The 26,282-nt window shown below is 40.9% G+C and overlaps 2 protein-coding genes across 2 annotated transcripts in view; one reads left to right on the top strand and one right to left on the bottom strand.

Annotated features, from left to right (window-relative positions):
• Positions 1-3,925, top strand: part of HHIP (hedgehog interacting protein) — a 79,205-nt gene extending 75,280 nt beyond the window's left edge. Inside the window, exon 14 of the mRNA XM_081875325.1 lies at positions 40-3,925. Coding sequence (XP_081731451.1) covers positions 40-164 — 125 coding nt within the window. The 3' untranslated portion in view covers positions 165-3,925. The remainder of the gene's footprint in view (positions 1-39) is intronic.
• The window catches only part of ANAPC10 (anaphase promoting complex subunit 10), a 71,107-nt gene continuing 45,708 nt past the window's right edge, over positions 884-26,282 (bottom strand). Inside the window, exon 5 of the mRNA XM_081875517.1 lies at positions 884-1,004. Within this exon, the coding sequence (XP_081731643.1) occupies positions 978-1,004 (27 nt within the window). The 3' untranslated portion in view covers positions 884-977. The remainder of the gene's footprint in view (positions 1,005-26,282) is intronic.

The raw sequence follows: 26,282 nt of genomic DNA, 5'->3' as shown, positions 1-26,282 counted from the left end.
GGTGTATATCAATTTCTCTTTGTGCTATTGTTTTTGCAGAGAAGTCTTCCCACACAGAGAGAAGGGAAGAGCAAGGGTGCCCTTCGTCCCACAGTTCATCAAACACCTGTTCCTCCTACACCAACAGTGTGCAATGTTTTAAGCAATGTAGCCTGACACTTTGACCAAACATCCCCAGCCTCCTTGACAATGGTATCTGTAGGAGAGGGAACGCATTTATAAGAGTGAGTTCTTCAGTCACTAAATGAAATCAAGCCATTTCTTCATAAATTTTAGTACTGCTGCAATTTGTAAGCAAAACACAATAGGTAAGCTGTTCATGTCCAAACATCTGTTTTAGAGAGAGCAGAAGGAAGCAGCGCCTGCACTTGCCATCCACCTATGATTCCTCTTGGGTTTCAAGTGACCTCCTGACAAATGGAAATTGGTTGAGAAATCTTGGTCGAGTGCTTAGTGAACAATGGGGCAGCATTAAAAAGTGCATGCATAATTTTGCACAATGTAGACCCAACTGACACTCTATTCAGAGAAGGTTCAGGATTAAATGAGCATGGAGACCAAATTACCCTCTTACCCCAGAAAAGGGTGGTCTCTTCCAGTCATGCTAGCACGTCATTGGCTAAGCAGTGTGACAAATCTCGCAATGAACCCTGCAATAGCCTGCATCTGTAGGTTAATAGCAGCCCTTTGTCTCCATTGCTTTCTCCCTATAGTCTTTTTACTGAATCACATCACAAAAAGTTTTACAATTAAAAAAACTGTCCTGGCAACCATTTTCGTACATTGACCTTACCTTCTAATCTTCTCTTATTCAACGTGGGGGTGGCATTAACAAAATGTGAACTTCTAGAGAATGAGGCAGCTGTCTAAATCTATCAAATCGTGCTGTTTTATTACACATTACACTGTTCACATAGCTTTGCCAGAGTAAGAATGAAGTTACTGCAACGTTTACAAGCAACTCACATTTAGATGATTCAAATAGCTGGTATTTCCATGCAGAACTGGGTGAGGGAGAAAGAGAGGTTTTTTTTCATAGCTAGCAAAACTTCATCTATGGCAAGCAAATATGTTCGGTTCCTATGTTTTTCAAGCAATTTAAACAATAGAAGGTAAACTCTCGTAACAAGAGCCCAAGGCTGCATTCTTATAGAAGGTTAAAATCTTGAAGTAAATATGTCAACCACACACGTTGGTTCATTAAAAAAACCCACAGGGATATATAATAACTGAAATCATGGCATTATTTTGTTAGTGATTATACAAAAAAAAAAACTATTGCCAATTTGCAAAAACTAATTGCAGTGCAAGTGGCAATGACACAAAGTCTGTTTTATAATATTGAACTGGAGTAGCAGTTGAAACAGCCCAAACTACACAATTAAAATATTGAATTGGAATAATATGGAAAGGAATGTGTGTCTGTGAACGTCTCCTACAAGTGTATAATATAGCATGAGAACTCCCTGGTGGAAATAAATTGTTTTCAGTGAATTCACTGAAAAACTAAGCTGCATATTTATGAAAAGCACCACAATTACTGAAGAAGTCAGTGGATGACTTTAAGCCTTATTTCTAAAAACTGCCCTATAAGCCTTAAAAAGAGGCTTAACGGAATATAGTAATTACCTTGAGTAATGGCATGCAAAAATATGTAAATTATTTCTGTGACAATTTCATTGCTAATTAAGCTCACACCATGGCAACTCATAATGCGACCCTAAAAATGAAGTTTACAATGAAACTTTTGCCCCTAGTAAAAATTAAGGTTGGTGGGGCAGTCAGTTAATAGGCTCAAAGAAGAGCGTATGACTTTTGTACTTGTGCTCAAGCTTTTCTTTCATTAGCCTCTCCTGGTCTGCAATTCTAATGAGGTTAGTTTGAAATATTGTCTTTGTTTCCACAGCAATTATATTTTGGGTAGAAAGTGCTCTCATGCGCAAAAAACTCTGCATACACCACTGCATATGTGTATATCTACTTACGAAGTTGAATGAATTTCCGTAATTTTATCTCTCACCTTTAAAGAACAATGCAAACAAGAACGCTCTTATGAAAAATATTTAACTAATAATGTATAAATAACTATAGCAACCATTAATAGTGACAAGTGTGTGTAGACCCACTGGTCTGTCATTACATGACTCTTGAGAGCCTGGATATTTGGCAGAAATGTCACAGTTCTTGTGATATTAAGGTGTCATCATTAAGCTATTCTCTAATTAGTTATAGCAGGCCTATATATTTTCTTCCGTCAGCTGACTATTATGTTGCAAGTCCAGGGCATACAATTAGGCCAAAAGCCACAGACTGGCACTCAACCAAGTCCATGTTAAAGGAACTGCATGAAATTTAGGGCATGTCTATGTATGTTGTCTGGGATTTATATCCCACCATGTTCCATATTCCTAGGTAATTGGGGACAGGGTTGCAGCCTTAAGGGCTGAAGTTGTACCACTGAAGGTGCAGTGATCAGTTGGTACAGTCAAAGGTAAGAGAAATCTATGGATGTAGAGAGGCCCAGGCTATCAATGGAATTATCATAGAATTAAGGACTGGTAAGTAAAACATGGGCAACTCTATTTCCATTTATTTCCTTTATCTATGACTGCTCAAAATAACTAACTGTGTCCAGAACTGCAGAGGGCTGCTGAACTCTTATGTTCCAAACATGCTGGATTTTCAGGGCTCAGCTTCCCACACTGATGCTGAATGGGATGATGTTGGGACACTTCATAATAGCAGGGTGCTTGGTCACGCTTGAAGTCTGAATATGCTGGTCCTGTGCTAGGTGGATAAATTATCTGGGTCTCACTCCATGCCTCTCTGGTGCTTATGCCCTTCAGTACCTGACTGCATAGTGAGGAAATCATGTAGACAAGTGCAAAACAAAACCCATTCCTGCCCCACTCTCAAATGGCACCTATAATGGCATACAGAGAGCAGTGGTTCTGCCCTTTGTGATAAGCTAGACAATGCAGTATTTTGGGTTTCCTCATCATTCCTTATCACAAGACAGTGTCATCTGTGTGGAATGTTAAGGAAACAGCAAGGCTGAGGTTCCCTTATGTTCAGAGGCAGTAATGCTTCTGAATACCAGTTGCTGGAAACCACAGGAGAGGAGAGTGTTATTGTGCTCAAATCCTGCTTAGTAATTTCCCACAAGCAACTGGTTGGCCGCTGCGGAAACAGCATGCTGAACTAGATGGGCCATTGGTCTGATCCAGCAGACTCCTCTTATGTTCTTCCTCACACTAAAACAGGGCTCTGCTTTTCTTGGTTTCAGCTCTTTATGATTAATCTGTCAAGCAGAACAAAGAGTAACTCTTACTGTTTTAAAAACAAAGCACCAGTACAACAGGATGCATGCAGAGATATGTGGCTAGTCCAGATAGGAGGAGGTCTGAACAAATGAAGAAGGTAATCCTATATCTGTTCCCATGCCTCTGGAGTAACAAGCAGTGATGTTCATTGGTCCATTCCTGTACCAAGCCTGCAGATCTTGCTCAGCACAACTTCCCTGTAACATGATAATTTGCAGGGTTGCATTTACAAGGAGTAAGGGATGGCTTTTTATGGCATTTTTACGATTTAAAAGTTTTCAATTATTTTAAAATAAGTGCAGCTCTAACACTGATTTCAGATCACACATGATTATAGATATCCTCATTCTATATGTAGCATATCTTTATCACACTAGTATATATAGACATCATAATGTTATCAGCTAAAACATGGGAGACATGTGTTTGAACAAGGAAGCAAGGAGCCATAGCTGAAGTCTTGGTTTTCAATGCTACACAACAAAGCCTACATATTGTTAATGAAGTTTAGTATATTACATATTTGTATTTCTCCTTCAACTTTTCAAACATTGTCTGCTTGCTTATATAACAATAAAACATCTACTTTTTAATCTCTCCAAGTATGTTTGCTATATCCCTCCCCACTACACAAAATACATTTAGAATTTTTTTGGTTGGGGGGGATGACTCTTGAAGGAGAAGGATGAAATTAAGTAAATGTGCCTAGGGTTGCAACTGAAGCCCAGTTATTAGTCCCATGTTTCAAACTAAGCAGAGCTGGGCCTGGTCAGTGCTCAAATGGAAGACTACCTGGGAACATGTATGCCACCTTGGGTTCCATGTTGGAAGAAAAGCGGGATATAAATGCAAGAAAATAAAAAGCAGTGAAATGGGATTTAGCAGCAGCCTAGGCACGTCTACTCAGAGGTAATTCCCATTGAATTCAGTGGTATTGACGCTTAGGTTATTTGTCACAGGATTGCAGCCTTAATGTAATTAACCCACATGCTGCTGACTCAATGAAAGCACATTGCAACCAACTTTTGCTATATTCAGCTGTAGCTCAGTGGTGGACCACATGATGTGCAGACCTAAGGTCCCAGCTTTAATCCCTGGCTCCTCCAGCTAAAAGGATCAGGTAGCAGGCAACATGAAAGATTCTACGTGTGACCCTGAATTGCTGCTACCCACGACAAATAAGGCCAAGCTAAGCTAAGCAGGCAAGAGCTTGAGCTGGTACAAAGCAGGTACCCCTTTCTCTTCTGTTGCAGTGTTTTATTTTTCCTGGCTGTGCCCATAGCAGCTGCATGACAGCTGCAGCTTTTCCACCATGGTGATGGAGAGAGGTGCACCTCTGCTTCCATCCAGTTGCGCCTGGTTATTATAATATCAGAGGCAGAACCAAAAAAAATATGTGTTACATTTGATAGGCTCTGTTGCACAGAAAAGAACTCCATAAGGCTCAGCCCCTAATTACTCAGCATATGGTCCTGCCATCATGAGCTGGCTTTGCTTGCTTTGGTGATTTATTAAGAAGTTACAAAAACCTGCTGACATATTTATACGTCTTGTAATTAATATGCACCTGACCTTTCATTTTTGTTTTGAAGAACTTTGCACATGGGTTTTACCTCAAGTCCTGGGAATGCTCAGCTGGCCTCCATCCTGCAAGCCACTGCATTTAAGTAATCTCATTGAAATGAGAGACGTGCCAGGATGTGATTTCAGGATGGTGTCCCTTTGGAATAATGAGTCTTTCATTCCATCAACACCTCAAAACAACATCTGGGTTATATTTTTCTTTTTCAGTAGAATTGTATTTAGGATTTTTTGTAAAAAAAAAAAACCAATCTGTCTTATGGGAGTGTTTCAGGTGTTAGGCTGTCTGGACGCTCACCGCCAATTGCCAGGAAGGGTGGAGTCACCTGATCAGCTTGGAATCAAAAGATTTGCATTTGGGACCCCACCTCCTCACAATATTACAAACTAATGGGTGGAGAGTACACCTGCTAGGAAACGTAATATTATTGCTGCAGCTGCAGTTTGTAATAGTCACAGAAGGCTTTGATGGCTCCATTACTCAGGAGAAGATCAAGAGCAAAGGAAAGGGATTTAAAAAAATAAAGAAGTATAACATGTTACATTTATATTCAATAAAGTCTGAAATTTACAAAAGTGAGAGAAAATGTAGTTCAGCACATTGGGACTTCATGCATCCCTTGAATGCTGGTGGATTGCTGTGAGGTCAGACCCACCCTGAGAGTTATTTATGAACTGTGTCATCTTGCAATTCAAAAACACCAATTGCTTATCCTGGCTGTGATCACAAATGCACTTGTGCCAGTGAAGTTTCATTGACGTTTACAGGGATCCAGCAGCTCAAATACATTTAGGACTGCAAAAAAGGAAGGCTAGGAGGACTGTAACCATATCTGGGCATATGCCACCAGCTCAAGCTAACACTAACATTAGCTCCATCAATTGCACTGTTATGACAGCTACTGACTTAGGGGATCTAATTGGAGGTGGGTATCTAACGTAAAGATTCAGGAATCAACATGCTGCTCTCATTTCTTCTGTTTCTTTGGCTTTAAATGTCTCCACTTTACTGTTCAAACTGATATTTATATATTTGCTAATTAAAGTCTGTAAAACATTGCTTACTTTGATGAACCATGTATATTGTATGAATGATATTTGTGAGGTTATGTGGCAAAGGCTTTCAGCTGTCAAGGCTCCCCCCGCCCCCCCAAAAAAATGGTGCCTGCAAGTTTTAAATACTCCAGGGCACCTAACATGTAGGATCTGTGTCAACCTCCGTAGTGTCCCCTCTGGTAGGACGGAGCTGAAGAACCACCCTTCTCATACTAGCATTGCTGTAATGTACCTGGATGGCACAGGGATGGGACAGAATGGTGCTCAGGTTAGAGCTGCATGGATGAGCCAGAATGAGGCTTCACTGGTTTGGCTCCACTAGTTCACCTGCACAGCCCCAACCTTGCCAACCTACTCTGACCCATTACCATCCAGGTATGTTGTAGGGATGCCAGTAGAGATGGGTGGCTCTGCAGCTCTGCCCCACTCTGGGGGAAATTTTAAATAGTGAGTAGACTTAGCCTCTTGGTGTTACTCAACTGCTGGCCACAAACACTACCGGAAGGAGGGCATACACCAGGAGGTGCTCTACCTGGGCTTTCCCAAAATTGGAACCATCCCAGAAAACAAGCTGCGGACATTGCACAGCCTTCCCACTCTGTTTCACCACCAGTCCTCTTGTCCCTTCTCCTTTAACTGCCACCTAAAGCAGACAAGGTAGGAGAGCAAGTACCCAAAAGTTAGGAGGAACCTGCTTGAAGGCATAGCCTACCAGCGAAAAGTGGAGCACCATCTCCGGGAAACAATTGGCAGCATCACTGCCATGTTAGCAGTGAGGACAAAAGGAGCAGCAGCAGCAGTGCAGCAGCTGCATCTTCTCTGTGACAGCTAAGGAAGTGGACTGTGGTCCATGAAGATCAAGACCCTTTGATGTTAATCCTGCTGTAGACACAGCTACCCCTCTAGAAAAATGTAATGTGATGAATGTAAGTTCTCCCTTGTATGGCTCTCACCTGCCTCCTTCCATATTTCCTTTGTTTTATGAAAAGGTTGCCTTATACTGAGTTGGACCATTGGTCTATCTAACTCAGTATCAACACAGGGTTTGGCAGCAGGGTTTCGGATTGGGTGTATTCCCAGCCCTACATAGAGATACTGGGGATTGCACCCAGGACCTTCTTTATGCAAGGCCAATATTCTACCATTTCCCAAAGTGATCCAAGGTGAAGATTCCTTCCGTCTGCTGTAGTATCCGAGTACCTAGGGTCACATAGTGCCAATCCCAGGCATTGACTAAGGCATTGTTTGAATGATGTGAAGCTTGTCACGTTGTGATAACTTAAGGACTCACAGTGTAAGCATTGTTCCATGGGTTTATCTTAACCAGTATGTCCGATGGTGAATTTTACAAGAGCACTAGCCATGGGTTCTTCCTCTTGATTAATAGGTTCATCACATCGCCATACATGGATATTCCACACATTTATTTCAAATGTTGCACCCTGTTTTTTTACAAGGAAGATATATCTGAAAGCTAGCATCAATAATAATATTGTATTGGTGAGATAAACTATTTGCTTTGGGAGCTCCAACAAGATACACGGCACAAAGCCCAATGCAGAGGAGTCACGTTGGCTTTACACCATCACTTTTCACAGAAACAAACAGAAAAGGCTTCTTCAGCAGTCCTATGTTCTATGCTATGAGTTTAATGGAGGCTTCCATAGCTGCAAAGAGATTAGCTTTACCTGTTAGTGTTTTACACATACCATTAACAGGGAATTTTCTTCTGTCCTCTCTGTTTTGCCTGAGAACTTGCTTCTAGGTACCATTTTTGGGATGTGTCTTCAGCATAATGAATAGATGTTGCTTTGAGAAGTATCAGATGCTTTTGGAGCATGGAAATGGAACATATTTTCTCATTAGGTTAATTAACAGCTCTGCTTGGGTGGTATAATTGGGTATAAATTTTCCTCATACCTAAAAAGGATTTTATTTTTATTATGTTTTCTGGTGTCTTTAAATTTTTATGGCTTCAACTCTGTTTAGTCTGCATGTAATCCTTGAGAGAGAAAGCCCAACATTAAAAAAAATTAATAAAAATAACAGTTCCTTTTCTCCAAACTGGCACTTATTCTATTTTATGATCCTTTCTGTATTTTCCCTCCTTTCTCCTTATAATTTGCATGCAAATCCTGAAGGAGTAGTCCACAAGTCAGGGAATTTATGATTACATCGTCAAAGTAAACTTAAGCAGGGTGATATATTAAACCTGACAAGATGCTGCTCATTAATCTTTGAAATATAGCCAGGTGTGAGGTAGTTATGAGAGACTTCCAAGCAGGGAAAGCGTAACGCAGCACCCAGTGGTGGGGCTACATGGAGGGCTCCCTTACCTCATGCAATGCTGCCTGGGTGGGGACTGGGAACTGGACATCACTCCAGAAAAATTCAGTTGGATGGAAGGAGAAGGGAAATGTCATGCCTCCTTTTGCCAAGGGTCTTGCAACCCTTTCAATGTTTTGTTCCAATTAGGCTAGTATGGTCCAGTTGGCAGGATCTTGGCTTTAGGCCTGCTTTGTTTTGCCTTGACAAATTCCTCCATCTCCTCAGCCTTAAAAATGGAAATAACAGTGATTGGTGTAGAAGTTTTAGGCCTGATCTATATAAACTGATGATCATATTGTAGGAGTGCTAGAGTGGATTCCAGTCCATAAAAACTTGTGCCAAAATAAAACTGGGCACTGCCTTGAGCTTCTTGGAAGACACGTGGAATTTAAAAGTCAATGCAAATAATAAATTTTTAGTCTTTAAGGTGATATAAGGCTCATGGCTGTTAATGTAGGACTATGCCACATCAGACTATGGGTGAAGCATGACGGGGGGCATTAGTATGAAATGTAACCAGTGCAAAAAAAAACCCAAAACAGAACAATGGAATTTTGTTGAGTACAAATGTTACCATTGGTAAAATAAACATGTTAATCCATCCTTAGAACTAATGTAAGCATACAAGGCAGGTATAATATATAACCCTCTCATGTAACTGTATGAGTTCTAGAATACAGTTTCCTACCTGAATTCTGATGTGACGCAGTCCCATCATAACTGTGGGACTTTGCCTTTCATTATCATTCTAAAAAGGAGGGCTAATGCATTATGATGGGTATTGATAAGAAGATATATTAATTATATTTAATTCTCTACAGACCCACGTGTGTGGGTTAACTAACAAAGGGGAAATGGCTGGTGCCTGTTTCTAAAAACACAGAGCTATCACATAAAGAGTCCTGGTAGCAGTTTAAATCCTATTGTTAGGCAGATTAAAGACGCATAGAAATAGACTATTAAACCTTCTTTTAATTCCATTCCAGCTGCTTGAGGCAGCTGGCCCCCTTGTACTCACATGCAATGAAACAGGCCACACTGAAGTAAATTAAAAAATGCTTTACTTACTTAATCCAAGGTCACAGTCTGGAGAAGAGGGGGGGATGTGACCCTCTAGCAATTTAGAACTCTGTGGTCCTTAACCCCTTCATATACTAACTAGCATTGTTGGGTTTGACTGCAAGTTTGCACACATTTAATGCACAACTGCACCATAGAAACAAAAATTACAATCAGTTTATAATCAACTATGCTTTACCTCCAGCTGCTTGGAATTGCTTTTGCACTCAGGTCCTATTTCTGTTAAGCATCTATTACTCCCACTATGCTTCTATTGCATGCATTCAAGATCCAATTGAATCACCACTGACTGTATTTTTTTGCATTTCATTGCCATTTAATGCCAACCTCCCCATTTTTACAATGTATATGATTTCCAGTTGAAGATTGCACTTCATACATCTGATGAAGTAGAGATTCCAGTGGTCCGTAAAACATATGGAATAATAGGTTTCTTAGGACTTTAAGGTCTTGGCACTTTTTGCTGCAACAGACCAACATGACTATCCCTCTGGAAAACCTTTTAATGGGTTTCTCAGAACACAACTAAATTGCGTTATTACTCTTCTGGTTTAAAAAAAAAGAAGAAAACTTTTTTTTAATAATAATAATAATAATTTTTTATTTATACCCCGCCCTCCCCAGCCAAGGCTGGGCTCAGAGCGGCTTACAAACAATAATAAAAACAAGAAGAATGATTACAACTTAAAAACAAAAATAAAATACAACATTAAAATAATGGAACATTAAAATATTAAAATGTAGCCTCGTCACAGGAGGAGAAGGAAAAGAAAACAAAAGAGAGAGAGAGAGAGAGAGGGAGGGAGGGAGGGAGGGAGGGAGGGAATCAAATTGGGTCCAAGCCAAAGGCCAGGCGGAACAACTCTGTCTTACAGGCCCTGCGGAAAGAAATCAGATCCTGCAGGGCCCTGGTCTCATGAGGCAGAGCGTTCCACCAGGCCGGAGCCAGAGTTGAAAAGGCCCTGGCTCTGGTTGAAGCCAATCTAACTTCCTTAGGGCCTGGGACCACTAGGGTGTTGCTATTTATGGACCTTGAGGCTCTCCGTGGGGCATACCGGGAGAGGCGGTCCTGTAGGTATGAGGGTCCTAGGCCGTGAAGGGCTTTAAAGGTCAAAAGCAGCACCTTAAATCTGACCCTGTACTCCACCGGGAGCCAGTGCAGCTTGAAAAGCACTGGGTGAATATGCTCCCATGGCAGAGACCCCATGAGGAGCCTCGCTGCAGCATTCTGTACCCGCTGGAGTTTCTGGGACAGCTTCAAGGGCAGCCCCGCATAGAGCGAATTACAGTAGTCAAGCCTGGAGATGACCATCGCATGGATCACTGTGGCCAAGTCAGGGCGGGAAAGGTAAGGGACCAACTGCTTGATGCGGCGAAGGTGGAAAAATGTCGCCTTGGCTGTTGCTGTAACCTGTGCCTCCATGGAAAGGGAGGCGTCAAGGATTACACCCAAACTCTTAATGGAAGGCAATGGCACTAATTGGGCCCCCGCAAGAGAAGGGAGTTGGTCCCTCATCCCCGTGCCATCCCGACCTAGCCATAGGACCTCTGTCTTCGAAGGATTTAGTTTCAATCGGCTCCCACGAAACCATCCAGCCACAGCTTCCAAGCATCTGGTCAGTGTGTTCAGGGTCGAGTCGGTGTGGCCATCCATCAGCAGATAGAGCTGAGTGTCATCAGCATATTGGTGACAGCCCAGCCCAAAGCTCCGGATAATCTGGGCAAGGGGGCGCATAAAGATGTTAAAAAGCATCGGGGAGAGAATTGCGCCCTGCGGCACTCCACATACCAAGGAGTGGCGCGACGACATTTCCCTCCCTAGTGCCACCCTCTGTCCCTGACCAGAGATAAAAGAGCACAACCAGTTACGGGCTAAGCCCTGTATCCCCACGTCTGCGAGGCGGTGGTCCAGAAGATCATGATCGACCATGTCAAAGGCTGCTGACAAATCTAAAAGGATCAGCAGTCCTGACCCGCCTCGATCCAGTTGTCTACGGAGATCATCTGTTAGGGCAACCAGAGCCGTCTCCGTCCCAAAACCAGGACGGAAACCGTACTGAAATGGATCTAATCTAAGAAAAGCTATTTACCCCTTGCATGCATACATACAGCTGTCCTTTACCATTTCACATCAAGTTAAATGCAAAACCTCAGGTGAACCAAAAAACGTTCTCTGAGCAGCTGTGGAAGTTTGTCATACCTCTGCCCACAAACTATTTCCCTGCTAAGAAAGCCAAAGCTGTCATGTTTTTAAAAAATGAGTTTCTACTGAAACTGAATCCCTGTCTAAACAGAAAGGTTAACAATTTATCCCTCTCTCTGTACCCTTCCACTTTGATTTTTATCTCAAATATTAATTTTTGTTAAGACCACCCATTCACTTCTTTAAGGTAACTTAATCCTGAGATCTCTCATCAACATCTACATCTACAGACAAGTCAAACTTCCCAAGTAGATTGAGAGCACATTTCATTTTTCCATCTGTTGGCTCTTTTTGCATCTGACTGCTGAATATTCTGCATTTCAAAGCCATTATCTGGCTTTGAATTGAACCCAACAGCATTATACTTAATGCTTAAAATCTCTTTAGGAAGTTGGTTTATGCACAGACATCTCTGTGCTTCTAAATATTATTTCAATGAGCTAAAATTTGAATGCAGGGGGCCCGGGCTTTGTTCTCCACAGCCACAAAAGCTCCCTGGGTGCCTTTTTGGCAGATCACTATCTCGGCCTAACCTCTCTCTTGCTGTTTGGCTGTTTGTTGTTGTTGGTCACCTTCAGAATGCCAGCATTTTCCAGGAGGGATTCAATCACATGATGGAAATCCAGGTTTGCACAATTAAAGTGGATTAAACTGCTTTGGAACAACAAATTAACTTTTAAAAAATTGTGGTTAGGAAAGTGATGGGAAAGTGCACAAGTAGATGTGGGATAAACAACTGATTCATGGACAGATGTACAACCATCATCCAAATTGCAATGAAATCAGAATGAATAGTCCTTGCTGTATACCTTCCACATAAACAAATAAGAGCACGCTACAACCTTTCTGCAAGCAAATCAAGACGGGTGCTCAGTAAACAATTCATCTGTTTTTATTATTTGAGTGAAAATAGATTGGGATGATGAGGCTGCAATCCTACCTCCACTTACCTGAGAGTAACCCTGCCCCCCTTTAATTCAACAGGACTTTCTTCTGACTTATTTACATGGTTAGGGTTGGACTGAAAAGCACTAATTCAGTAAAATCCAAGTTGCAAGAAAGTTACAACAAAGGAGGGCCACTCTGCATGTTACTTTTGACAAGGGAAAATCGTCTGATCTTGATGAAGATTGGCATTCACCATTTCACGGATCCTGGCTAGCATTTCTCCTGTCCTAACGTAGTAATGCCTGATGTCACTCTAGCCCTGTTGAGTCACAATGTGCTCTACCAGTGAGCTATGACAGGGATCACAACATGCGTAGGAGACATGGAGATGAGCACCAGCCTGTTCTAATGCTCCCCCCATGATAATACCAAGGTTGCAGGTTTGATTCTTGTATGGGACAGCTGCAAATTCCTGCATTGCAGCAGGTTGGACTAGATGATCCTCAGGGTCCCTTCCAACTCTACAATTCTATGATTCCATTCTTCTTCCCACCCGGGACCTGATAATGCAGGGTTCCCACTTGTGCAGTCAACCAAATGGACTTGGAAACTCCCTTCAAGCCTCCCTGCTCAACAAGGGAGGCTGAAGGCAGAATGGATGTCACAGAGGTAGTAGTAGTGTCAGCCCCTTGTGCACTTGCTCCTCCTGCAGTGATTCCCTTTTCCCGTACAGCAAATGAACTTATGTGAAGTTACATTCATAAGACTGATGTAAAATCACCTTCTGATGACCTGGTCAAAGTGAAATTTGAACATGCAGAGCTGCCTCCTCCACCCGGCTTAATTTAACTAGTCTTGTCAACATCCTTTTTTAACTCTACTTTAAACTCATCCGATATTTTGTCCATGTGGTGATTGCAAATTTATGCTGATATGCCCCACAGATAAACTGCAATACACAAATAAGCCAAACAAGTTGTCCAATAAAAGTCCAGTTTAAAAAACAAATGCTGTCTGTAAAAACCACAAATAATAATAATAATAATAATAATAATAATAATAATAATAATAATAACAACTCAAATGTCAAGAATGTACCATCTAGAATCAAGGCTTATCTTCACAGAATCAAATTTAATTTTTTAAAAGCTAAAATTCAGCTCTCTGTAATTATTCTCTCTCTACATTGCTAAGTAGCATTTGTGGATGGGATACAGATAACATCTGAATAAGTTAAATGAACTATAGCATTTTTTTTGGTCTAGTTGTTGGCAGAAACCGCGTATAATGGCTTTCCAATATTGCTCTTCCTGACAATCTCTCTGTGTCTCAATGAAAGAGGCATTGAGGAAGGCAAGAGAAACGGCTAAACAACAACACCTAAGAAGCGATGAAGCTGTAGAAACAGCTGCGCTGCATGCGCTTGGAGCATGAAGAGGAGCAAGAAGGGTGAACCACAGCAAGTTTTTCAAATGGGCAGAACAGAAGCAAGGAAGAATGTCAGGATGTTCCCTTCAAAGATCCGCTCCTTGCAGACAGCTGCTTTGTCAGTGATGCAACAAAAGTAACTTGATCATTTTTATGTATTACTGATGAGTAAAACAGCTCGGCATCATTTTATTTTATTTTTGAGAACTTGATACATGCCTGTTATGTGCATGGTGCAAACAGAATTATTGAAAATGAGTTTCATCCAACATGGCCATTCTTTGATTCTGTCGTATTAACCATAGAGCAGAACAAACAGAACATCAGTATTCCCTGTATAGGGAAGTTTTTCATGTTTGATGTTTTACTGTGCTTTAATAATTTGTTAGAAGCCACCAAGAGTGGCTGGGTCAACCCCATCAGATGTGTGGAATAACAACAACAACAACAACAACAACAACAACAACAACAACAACAATTGGCTCACCAGTGGTTCATGGTCATACAATGCTGTAAATTTCCAGAGGGTAGTGATTATTACAATGTAACACGGATGTTGTTGCACTTTGTCAGGGTTGAAAATACTTCCAAAATGTGTTGTATTCTAGTGCAGCTGTTCCACTCATGCAACCTACTTGCGCAATGGAATTTCCCCTCTTCTGCTTTCCCCTGTATTTCCCCACACACCTTCAAAATCTGTTGCAGAGGACTGGGGGACTCTCCAGAGCAGATGTTTGTGGGGGTGCCTGGATTGGAAAGCAAGGGGAAGTTCTGTTGCATGAGCGGAATCTCTCTCTCTCTCTTTCTCTCTCTCTCTCTCACACACACACCAAGCAAATAAAGTAATCCCCACATTTGTAATCCAAGCAGCTGTCATATGATTTAGAGAATTTAAGGGTGTTTCTAGATTGATGGCTCCTCCTGTGGCAAAACCACAAGTTTTGGCTACCCACCTGCAGGGAGATACTCTATTTCTCCATTTTCCAAAAGTGGACAAGGTTAGCCTTGAAGAATGAATGGCATTGTTAAATTGTACAAGATCTTCATTGTAGCGCTAGAGAATGTGAGTGAACAGTGAGAGGTTGGTAGGGGAAGGTTTTAATTGTTGGAGGGCATATTTTATATCTTTAAAACTGCTTGGACCATTACTAAGGCAGGAAATGCAAAGGAAAATATCCAGATGGTGTTTTGTTTTTATTAAAATTGTGATTATTAAATTGTAAGTCACCTTGAACTTCCTTCAATCTTCCCAAGAGGTACCAGTTTTGAGGTGTTGGTAATATACACATTTATTTAAGTTTTATGGATTAATAATTTGTCTGAAAATTGATTAGGTAATCAACTAAAAACCTTGACTCAATGAGCAGCTGTAGTTTGCATTTAAGTTTCCCTGTAGGCCTATAGGGTTTTTCCGCTGCACAATTGTGGCCCACAAGACCAATGGAAGACTTAGGGAGAAGAATAAAGGGGAGAGAAAAGAATCTGGTACAATGGTCAGGAAAGTCCTACATTTCCAAGCCGGAGTGATTCCTTCCCATCCCTGCAACCTATTACAGGGCAGACACAAAGCCTTTCTAGAGATTTCAGATATTTCACAATGCTTCCTCGTCAGATGGGCTTTCAGTGGTGGCACAAGGCTTCTCCAAAAGAGGAGGCGTTGGGCTGTAGTCTGTGCATTGAGACAGAAAAATTGGTGCTGGAGGTGTCCCAGGGTTGCTTTGAAGTTTGCCTTCTGCATGAAATGGAGAGTGGCAGTTATGATTGGCTCCATGTGACCGGAAAAGGTGATGATAACATGATTTATGAGCGCCAATGCAGTGTAACATATATAGCCAATGATACGTTGTGGCAAATTACACAAGATAGTGGTGTGGCTGCCTTTCCTAAGATAATAATGAAATCATGAGCCTTTTGCTGTGTGGGTTGGGAAAGAAGTCTGTGAAATATTAATACAAGCTCTGAATGCAGAGCCACGCAAGTTGCTATTTATTTTGCCCTGCCACTTGGAAACCATGCCTCTGACTTCAGTAGATTTGCTGCAGCCCAAATATCAAGCTGAGCTAAATATGCAGAGATCTTCAGTGTGAGAGGAAGCTCCAATAAAGCTTTCCAAGTAAGAAGAAACAACTACGTTTGTCTTTTGTAATACTTTATGCTGCTTTCAACCACAGCATCTTTCCACGGGAACTTTTGATCTTTGCTAATTGGTTGCAATCTGCATTCTGTTTTCCCTTACGAGTTGCACTTTCAGTTATTCCTTCTTTCCAGTCAGATTCCAGATGTTGTTTGTTACCCTTTCCCTGTATCCTTTACTGAACCTCTGCATTATTTCCTTACACACACACACACACACACACACACACACACACACACACACCAGTTTTCAGGTATAACTTATCACACGTTCCTGAAGACTGCCCATGATGGGAACCTGTGACCTTCCAGATGTTGGATTCCAACTGCCATCAACCCCAGCCAACATAGTCCATGGTCACAGATGATGGGAGCTGTAGTCGTGCAAGATCTGGACGGCTACATTTCCCCACTTCTGTGCTATACAGTAACATTCATCAGCAGAAACTTCCAAAGTGGCTTACACCTTTTGTGAGAAGTCTCGACTCTTCCAAATGCCCATTTTCAAGATTAGCTCAGGGTTTATTCATTGGTTTATTACACTTAAATCCCACCCTTCTTCCCAGGAGCACAAGGCTATCTATCTATCATCTATCTATCATCTTCAGGTAAGTAGATGTGTTGGTCTGATGCAGTCAAAATATTTTTGTTTAATTTAAAAAATGTCCAGTAGCACCTTAGAGACCAACTAAGGTTTTTTTTTGGTACTGTATAAGCTTTTGTGTGTATGCATGTATCTGAAGAAGTGTGCATGCACATGAAAGCTTATACCAAGAACAAACTTAGTTGGTCTCTAAGGTGCTACTGGACAATTTTTTTATATCTATCTATCTATCTGGGTCTCCAGCCACTTCCCAGTCCCAGACCTCCTTAGCTTCAGCAAGGTGGCTGCATTATATACCTTCAGGCGACTTTGAAATGTCATGGAAACATAGTGGCCAAGTATCTTATGAAACCTTTCGAGGGAAACAGAAAGTCTATAGCAAAACATAAATGTAAACAGTTTGTGCATAAAATTCAGCTGCTAATCGGAATACTAACTTTAATGGGGAAATGGGGCATAATTGTCAATGGGTTGTACCCATTTTTATTCCTACATAGCTAACTTGGGTCCATTAATTTCAATGGGTCCAACTCTAGAGTATAACTTTTATTGGATGCAACCCAATGAGCCTTTCCTACAAGTGGGAATAGTTAGGATCAGGTTGGAAGGATGTCACCAACAGTACCTGATTTTGAAAAGGCCTAAAGAGGGAGGATGATGCAAGTGAGATAAATAAGCAAGGTGGATACGAACCGAGCTTTGATCCAGACCATAAACACTGGGAACAATACAAGGCAATGGCTTAGAGAGCAATGTGGTGTAGTGGTTAAATTGTTTTGACTAGACCTGGGGAGACGCAGGTTCAAATTCTCACTCAGCTATGACGCTCATGTGGTGACCTTGGGCCAGACACTATCTCCAAGCCTAACTTACTTTACAAGATATAATGGAAGGGGACCATGTACACTGAGCCCCTTGGAGGGTATAAAGCTAATAGATGATTCTATGAAATACCTTACAGAAATTGTGAGCATCAATAACGGTCCTTGCTGCCAGCTGGTGGGAGTGGAGGAGGTCCTTCCTGGGTGCAGGTACAGCAGTGGGTGTGGCGCTTTGTCCTGGACAGGCTGTTGGGTTTCTGCAGCCCAGGCTGACTCTGGCTTTCTACAGTCTGCAAGGGCCCATCTACATGCAAAGCAGAAGTGATGGGCTGATCCCCCTCTGTCTCTCTTCAGGAGGGTGGCAGACATGCAGTTTGTCATCCGCACCAATATGCTGGGCGTGTCACTCTTCTTCCTCATCATCCTATATGGCTATCAACAACCCCCAAAGCAGGAGGGATATTGAGGGGTTGGGGGGACTAATCCCCCACCTCACAGAAACAGGCCTCCAGCACCATGAAGCATAGAGGCCCTAGACACCGAAGCCCTGTTAGGCAATAATGGCTATATAAAAAAGAGGAAAACATCCCTTATCACCTTTGTCAAGAACTAATATGTGCTTTAAATGATTTGCTCAACTGTGTTTTCCAGAACCCACAGTAATACAGCATGTTTATATATTGACTCTCAGCCAGAGCAGCTCTGCTTTGGAGGCCTGCTCTGTCATTGGCCATTAACAAAACAAAATAAATTTCAACTGAGTAAGGTAAGCCAAGTAGAAACCACAAATCAGGAAGGCCACTGGCTTAGGTTGTCTTCACTGCCAAAGCCTAATGCGATATATAATGGAAGGATAATGAGAGGTTATGGTTAAGTTCTACTGTGCTGCACATAAATGCTGGCAAGGCAGAAGGGCTGGGCCGATCTTCTCAATCCTTAAACAAACATTTGATTCTGTTTCCCCTGCCTCACTTTCCCACCGCAGTGATATGCCCTCCCCTCTAGTGACCTAAGCCTCTTTACTCCAGGGTGGGGTAGGGTTAGGTCCTCTTTGTTCATTTACCACTCTGCTTCTTTGCTGCTCCAGCCCATTCCAGATGTACCTAGCTTCCAGCCACACCAGATTCTGGATATCCTGAAGGAGCAGGAGGAGGAGGAGGAGGAGGCGGCCATGAGAAGGCAACATCCTGCACTAGCATCACATTAACTGGCTTGCAACTTCTCCCCGCAGTTTATTATTCATAGCACTAGCGGGAGGGCAAGGTGCAGGCTGACTCACACAATGGCATGCCAGAGCTGTAAGCTAATACCAATCCACACCCCCAGAACTGAGAATCAGATCTGGATTGGGTCAAAGCGGTCAGCTTCCCTCCAAGTGAGAGCTGGGGCCCGAGGGACTCGCTGCTCAGGGCTGCCGAGCTCAGTTGCTATCACCAAGTACAAAACAAGGGACGGAGAAAGCCTTCTTCCAACTGTTTTGGAGAAACGCTGTATTTCACAAAGCTTCTGTCAAAGAAATTAAGGCTGATGCTTTTAACAAATGGGCGTGTGGGGTTTGAACATCCTTCAGGTGTTTGCAGCGGTGGGGTGGGGGAGCGTGCTGAAGAAAAACATCAATACAACCAGAGGCAGATGAAACAGATTTGAAATAGAAATCTCAACATCATTTATTATTTCTGAGTGCTTACGGTTTGCAAAGCAATGCAGAGAGATAAAAGCGGGCAGTCTTACCTTCTCAATCTTTTCAAATCTAAAATAATCTTAAAAGTTTTTCTCCCATTTAAAGAACAATGCATAATAACGATTTATATATGATTGTCATGAGCCACTGCTTATATCACTCTCAGTCAGCCCTGGACTCCTTTACTTATTATTTAACCTCTGAATATTACATAAAATGTGTTCTCACCTGGCCTGCAGCAGCATAGCCCCAGTTAAAGAATAGTTCTAGGGAAGCAGAATTAATCTAGGATGGATTTGGTTAGGCTACTGAGCAAACCTGGTTAGCTGCTAGAGAAACTGATACAAAAATAACTTGAGAAATTATAGTAAATGTTGAAGAGCTCTCTTTGCATTCTAAGGGCAGAGAGTGGAATACTACAGCTAATAATACACCTTTCTAAAGACAGATTTCCAAAGTCTTTGAAATATATAAACATATAAAAATATAAATAAATGTTGAAGTACAATAGAGACATGAGCAACCAGAAAATTTCTCCCCCAAGTGGATCAAAATATTTAAACATGTAAAAGGTTTTATTAATTGATGCACCTACATCTCAATATTATTATTAATTACAGCCACAGATCTTCACAGACCCTTTCTTCCCTGGCAGGAGAGCGCCATTTTGTGAGTTCGCCACAAGTGCCAAAATGTACTGGGCCAGCTCTGCTGGGCAGGGGGTGCAATGTGGATCAGGACCACAGCACTGCAAATGGTTAAAGCCCCCATCCCCTCTATGCCACAGTCCCAAATCAGATTAGCTCCCTAGAGAGCTGCTGTTTTAAAGAAACATCACATCACGTTTGGCCCTGAAAGTTGGGTTCACCTTTGGAAAAAACATGAGGAGTAAAAGTGCTAGTTAATTGTGTTTTCTTTCCTTGCTGCTGATTGTACTATCTGAAACTGCTTTAAGATACAAGACAATGGAGGGCAGCAGTAGCATATCTTGTTAGAAGCCCTTCATTCAATAGCTGGTTTTAAAAAAAAAAAAATGTGACCATGCTGGCAGCTGCCAAAGCTTGAATTAGTATAATAGTGTAAGAAAACCTTTGTAAAATATTTAAACTAACACCAACATCTGCTGATGGTTGGAAGTTCTGCAGCGCATTATTATTATTATTATTATTATTAAAGATTTCTTAGTTTACAAAAATACATGCATTGTCTCTTTTTTCAAGTTGTGTTTTCTACAGATCAGTTTCATTTCTTGTGAGACATTAGCGTTGCATACAGTATTAGGTTGGGAAGAAATGAAGGGGAAAGAGGAAGAGGGGGAATCGTGAGTGGGGTGGGGTAGGGTGGCAGTGCTTCTCTTCTTCTATTTAGTGTATGTGTGGGGTTTTGTGTCAGCGTCACTTGTATGGGTTGTCTTACTATTCACGTGTTATATTTCCTTGGTAGTGAGAGGGGTTGGGGTCACCTAGGGTGTGGTTGGTTGTCTTTGGTTGGCTGTAGTGATATTTTTTTACATGTGTTAGAGAGAGAGGAAGTGGATTTTTTGACCAGGTTAGCCAGATTGATTTGTATGCTGTCAGTGGATTCTTGCTGGGCTACGTAGGTGTTCAAACTTTTGGAGCCAGTGTGGTGTAGTGGTTAAGAGCAGTAGACTCGTAATCTGGTGAACCGGGTTCGCCTCCCCGCTCCTCCACATGCAGCTGCTGGGTGACCTTGGGCTAGTCACACTTCTCTGAAGTCTCTCAGCCCCACTCCTCACAGAGTGTTTGTTGTGGGGGGGGAGGGAAAGGAGAATGTTAGCCGCTTTGAGACTCCTTCAGGTAGTAATAAAGTGGGAAATCAAATCCAAACTCTTCTTCTCTCTTTGCTTTGGTGGAAAATTTTGTCAAGGAGAAATGACATTCTGAGATGGATCTAGTGTCACTCCGAATAGTGGAAACTGGAATCCAGCTCAGATTTTCACTTCTCACAAAGTTCAGCAGAAAGCCCGTATCTCACCTCTGTTGTGTAGTGTCTGGCATGCACTTTAACAATGGCTTTCACAGTATTTATGCTCAATGGAAAGAAATGTGACATGTATATTAGATCTCTTTATTATGTTTATCCATAAATAATTGCTGCCAGAAATTAGTGACTAGGTTAGGGGTACCATCAAGTCTAACATTATAATTATTATTTTAGTTTGGGTGTGCTTCTTAATATGGACTTCAATCTGGCTGTTGCAGTACCTTAATACTTTTGAACAGCTGAGGGTAATATGCAGATTGTGCCCATTCCAGAAGGTGTCAGATATGGCCCATAGTGATGTACTGTATTTACATCTTCTTTGAACTACTGTAAAACCATAATAATTAAATGTCTCCATACAGCTGGTTGGCAAGTACTGTGCTTTGCTTTTTCCTTCAGGTCACACATAAGGTTTAGATCTGAGCTTCCAGTCCATGATCCCATCTCTCTCTCTCTCTTCTCTCTGTGCGTGTGTCCATGTGTGTGTAAAAAAATCTTTTTAGATGTTTTCTTGGCTTCAATCACTCACAATTTTTCATTTAGAACAGGGTGACCTGGCCAGGCACTCTGAAATTGTTCACTCCCAGTTCTCTGGCACATCATCAAGCCTTTTCTTTATTGAATCAGTCATTAGGAAGGATGGTTCCTCCATAATTCACACAGCAGCATCCCTAGAAAGAAGCATTGTGATGCTGTTGTTGGGTTTCAACAAAGGAAAGAAACCTAGGTTGGAATCACCACTCAGCTATGAAGTTCGCTGAGTGATTGTAGGAAAATCAGTATCTGCCAGCCTATCCTTCAGAGGGACATTACGAGACTAAAACTAAAGCTATGCAGTTTTATTTGTCAGAATCCCAAACCGAATTGGGTCTATTTGTATCAATTTGGCTGAATCTGCATTGGGTCGAGGCAGCTACAAATTGCTGCAGTCAGGTGGACCAGAATACATTTACAGCAATTTGTGCCGAACCAACGCTCAGAATGGTCTCTGAAAAAGCCAGACAAGCTGCCTCCTACATTTTGCAATTATTAATTATAGCACCATATGTGAAAAAATCCTGTTTATTTGAATTAAGTTTTAATGAGTATTGTGTAATGTGTTCTGACATTTGTATTGTACATGGTAATGCATTTCATGTGGAAAGATTTCTGTCTGGACCAGTGAAAGTTAGTTTAACTGTCGTAGGGACCTTGACTAAGAACTGTGAGGAAGCGGTAGTGATATAAAGAAGAGTAGAAGCTATGTACATTTCAATTGGTGGGTGCAGGTTTAGAATTTTCAGTTACAATAAAATAAAATCGAAGTGGGAGGAGAAGAGATAACCAACCCTAAAGATATCAGAAAAGGATTCTTGGACTTTTATAGACAAATGTATAAACGAAAAGAAAAGAATAACATGAGAAAAATAGAAAGATATTTAAAAGAGAAAGAGGTGCAAAAGATCCCGACAGAAGCACAAGAAAGGCTGAACACCCCAATTGATATAGAGGAGATGAAGGTGGCGATAAAAAAATTGAAGAACGGGAAAGCCCCAGGACCAGATGGCTTTACAGCAAGGTATTACAAAGAGTTGGGAACAACCCTAATGTTACCACTAAGAGAAGTAATGAATAACATTCTAAAGGAGAGAGAAATCCCAGAGACTTGGAAAGAGGCATTTATAACTTTTATTCCAAAAGAGGATGTGGATTTAACTCAAGTAAAGAACTATAGACCAATCTCTTTATTAAACACGGATTACAAAATTTTTGCAGGAATAATTGCAGAGAGACTAAAAAAGGTTTTACAAGAAATCATTCATGAAGATCAAGTGGGTTTCCTTCCTGGCAGACAGATGAGAGACAATGTGAGGAATGTTATAATTCTTTTGGAATATCTGACAGCCAGGAATGAGAAACAAGCAATGTTGATGTTTGTGGATGCCGAAAAGGCATTTGACAACGTATCATGGGACTTTATGTTGAAAAATATAGAGCAGAGGGGAATGGGGAATGATTTCTTTAATGGAATAAAGGCAATATATACGGAGCAAAAAGCGAAGTTGATAGTAAATAATATGATAACAGAAGAAATTAAAATATCAAAAGGTACCAGACAGGGTTGCCCGCTCTCACCACTACTATTTATAATGGTCCTTGAGGTCTTCCTGGATTCAATTAGGAAAAATGAAAGCATAAAGGGGGTGACAGTAGGCCAAAATCAATATAAAGTTAAAGCCTTTGCTGATGATCTGGTTTTAACGGTGGAAGAACCGATGGAGACTGCAGCTGAGATACTGGAGGAAATTGAAAAATTTGGAGAGGTGGCAGGTTTTATAATAAACAGGAAGAAAACCAAAATTATAGCCAAAAATATGGAAAAGACAATGATGGAAGCATTGCAACAACAAATGGGCATTGAAATCGCTAAAAAGGTTAAATATTTGGGAATATGGTTAACTCCAAAAAATATTGATCTGTTCCAAAACAACTACGTCCCGGTGTGGAATGGAATTAAGAAGGACCTGGAGGTATGGGGAAGATTAAAACTATCTCTTTGGGGGAGAATTTCAATGATCAAGATGTCAGTGCTACCAAAGATGTTATTTCTATTTCAGACGATACCAATACTAAAAGGGGCGGCGATCTTTAAAGAATGGCAAAGGATGATCTCAAGATATGTCTGGCAGGGCAAAAAGCCGAGAATTAAATATAAACTACTAACAGATGCAAAAGAAAGAGGAGGCTTTGCCCTGCCAGATTTGAAGTTATACTATGAAGCATCATGTCTTTGCTGGTTAAAAGAATGGATTAAACTTAAAAATACAAAGCTCCTGGACTTGGAAGGATTTGATAACAGATTCGGATGGCATGCGTACCTTTGGAAAGAAAAGAAAAAGGGTTATAAATCGTTTGAAAACCATATCTTCCGGAGATCGCTAATGGAAGTTTGGGACAGATACAAAAACATACTAGAAATGGGGGTCCCACACTGGTTATCCCCATTGGAGGTTATAGGTGTCAAAAAAACTAATATGAGAAGTGATTGGATTACTTATGGAGATTTGGTGGTGAAGGAAGGAGGGAATTGGAGACTGAAACCATATGAACAAGTAAAAGAACATGTTTATGACTGGTTGCACTACTATCAGATAAGTGAAATGTTTAAAAAGGATGTGAAAGAAAAAGGGTTTAAAGAAAAAGATTCAAAATTCCAAACAGAAATTGTCAATAATGATTGTAAGATAATTTCAAAAATGTACAGAATTTTGTTGGAATGGCATACAATGGATGAGGAAGTAAAAGTGGTAATGATTCAATGGGCCAAAGATTTAGGATATAACATAGAAATGGATGATTGGCAAAGAATATGGAATGAAAACCTGAAGTTTACAGCATGTATCACATTAAAAGAAAATGTTATGAAAATGGTATACAGGTGGTATATGACACCAGCAAAATTAGCAAAAATGTACAAAACCTGTAATAAATGTTGGAAATGTAATGAGAAAGACGGTACATTTATGCATATGTGGTGGGATTGTAAGAAAGTAAGGGGGTTCTGGGAGATGATATATAATGAACTAAAGAAAATGCTAAAATATAGCTTTGTTAAGAAACCAGAAACCTTTCTGCTGGGAATAACAAGAACGGATATAAATAGGAGAGACTGTAAACTTTTTCAGTATGCAATAACAGCAGCAAGAATATTGATGGCTCAAAAATGGAAACAAGAAGAAGTTCCGACCTTGGAAGAATGGAGAACAAAATTAACAGACTATGCAGAACTGGACAAACTAACTGGGAAAATCAGATTCCAAAAGGATCATAAGTTTTTTGAGGACTGGGGAAAATTTACAGAGAATTTGAAAACTGTATGTGAGGAATATACAACGCTAGTGTGTTTTAAAGAAGCTTTGTGAAAATATAAGGAATATTGTAAGAAAGAAAATAAGGACAGAAATATAGTATCTAAAGGCAATATTAAAATTAAGGAATGTGAAGATAGGATTTTAATTACGAATGATTGTCAGAGAAGTTGAGGGAGGTCCAATAAGCTAAAATATGTGATGTGGAAATTGGTATGATTGGAGTTTTTTATGGAAAAATTCTTAATAAAAAAATTATTTTTAAAAAATTAGAATTTTCAGTTACACAGTGTGATTGGCTGGGGTTGGATTAGAGGGGCCTACAGAAGAAGGAGCCTATAGAAGAAGCCTATATGTGGCTTGGTGCTGGTCCAGCAGAGAAGAGTTGGGGTGGAGTTGTTGGTGCTTGGTGTTCATGGAATCATCCAGAAGGCAAGGAGAAGGAAGACCTCAGAGGCAGCTGGAATGGCATGCTGGGGATAGCTGAATCAGTGAAGAGACAAGAGAACCTGTCTGCAGTGCTGAGGGAAGTAAGAAGGAGCTTGGGATGTGGGTCTCTGGTGACAGCTAGGAGTACCAGAAGTGAAGATTTCCAGGGCACTGCCAGAAGACAAACCTGTGCTTCAACCAAGTCAAAAGAAGCATAACTAGGATGGAAAGAATAAAATGGAAATCTGGCTAAAGGGTTTTAATGAGTGACTAAGTAACTAACTCAAATCTGATGCACCTATATGGGAAAAAAGAAATTCATGGAAATTTTGATTTCCTCATGCAAGTCAATGGAATCTCCAAAGGGTTTCCCTCCCCCCCCCCCCCCAGATTGTAAACTGGATCTAGGGTTTGAGCTGAGTTCGGATTATCCCTGGTCAAAGCTATTTTGGATTGGAATGAATTGGATAGGGAGGGGGCTATACACAGCACTAGCTACAGCATATCTAAATTTACTAGAAAAAATATGGACTATAATTGTAATAAACTGATATTGTAATATTCTGTGTTAAAATATAGAGGTGGCCTTTAACTGAAACGTCAAAGAATGTTCACAGCTGCTACAAAAGTATAACTCTAAACAGAACATTCACAAGCAGTCCAACTTCTGTGAGGGAAATTAAACACCATTTTGGCTGGCTCTCATATTTAAGAATCTGAGAATTTCATAGGATCACATTTGGGAGTCATTCCTCAAATATCTAATTAGTGATTAGCAATGTTTGAGTAGTTTCACCTCAAATATTGCATTACAATTATTTGGATCTTAAGTTGAATTCACTTGAGAAAGTTCACAGAAGAAAAGTCTCCTCCTT

This window comes from Podarcis erhardii, assembly GCF_964252035.2.
Source record: "Podarcis erhardii genome assembly, chromosome: 9".
Classification (NCBI taxonomy): Eukaryota; Metazoa; Chordata; class Lepidosauria; order Squamata; family Lacertidae; genus Podarcis; species Podarcis erhardii.
Note: the sequence above shows the minus strand (reverse complement) of the source record. Positions and strands in the feature narration are given on the sequence as shown.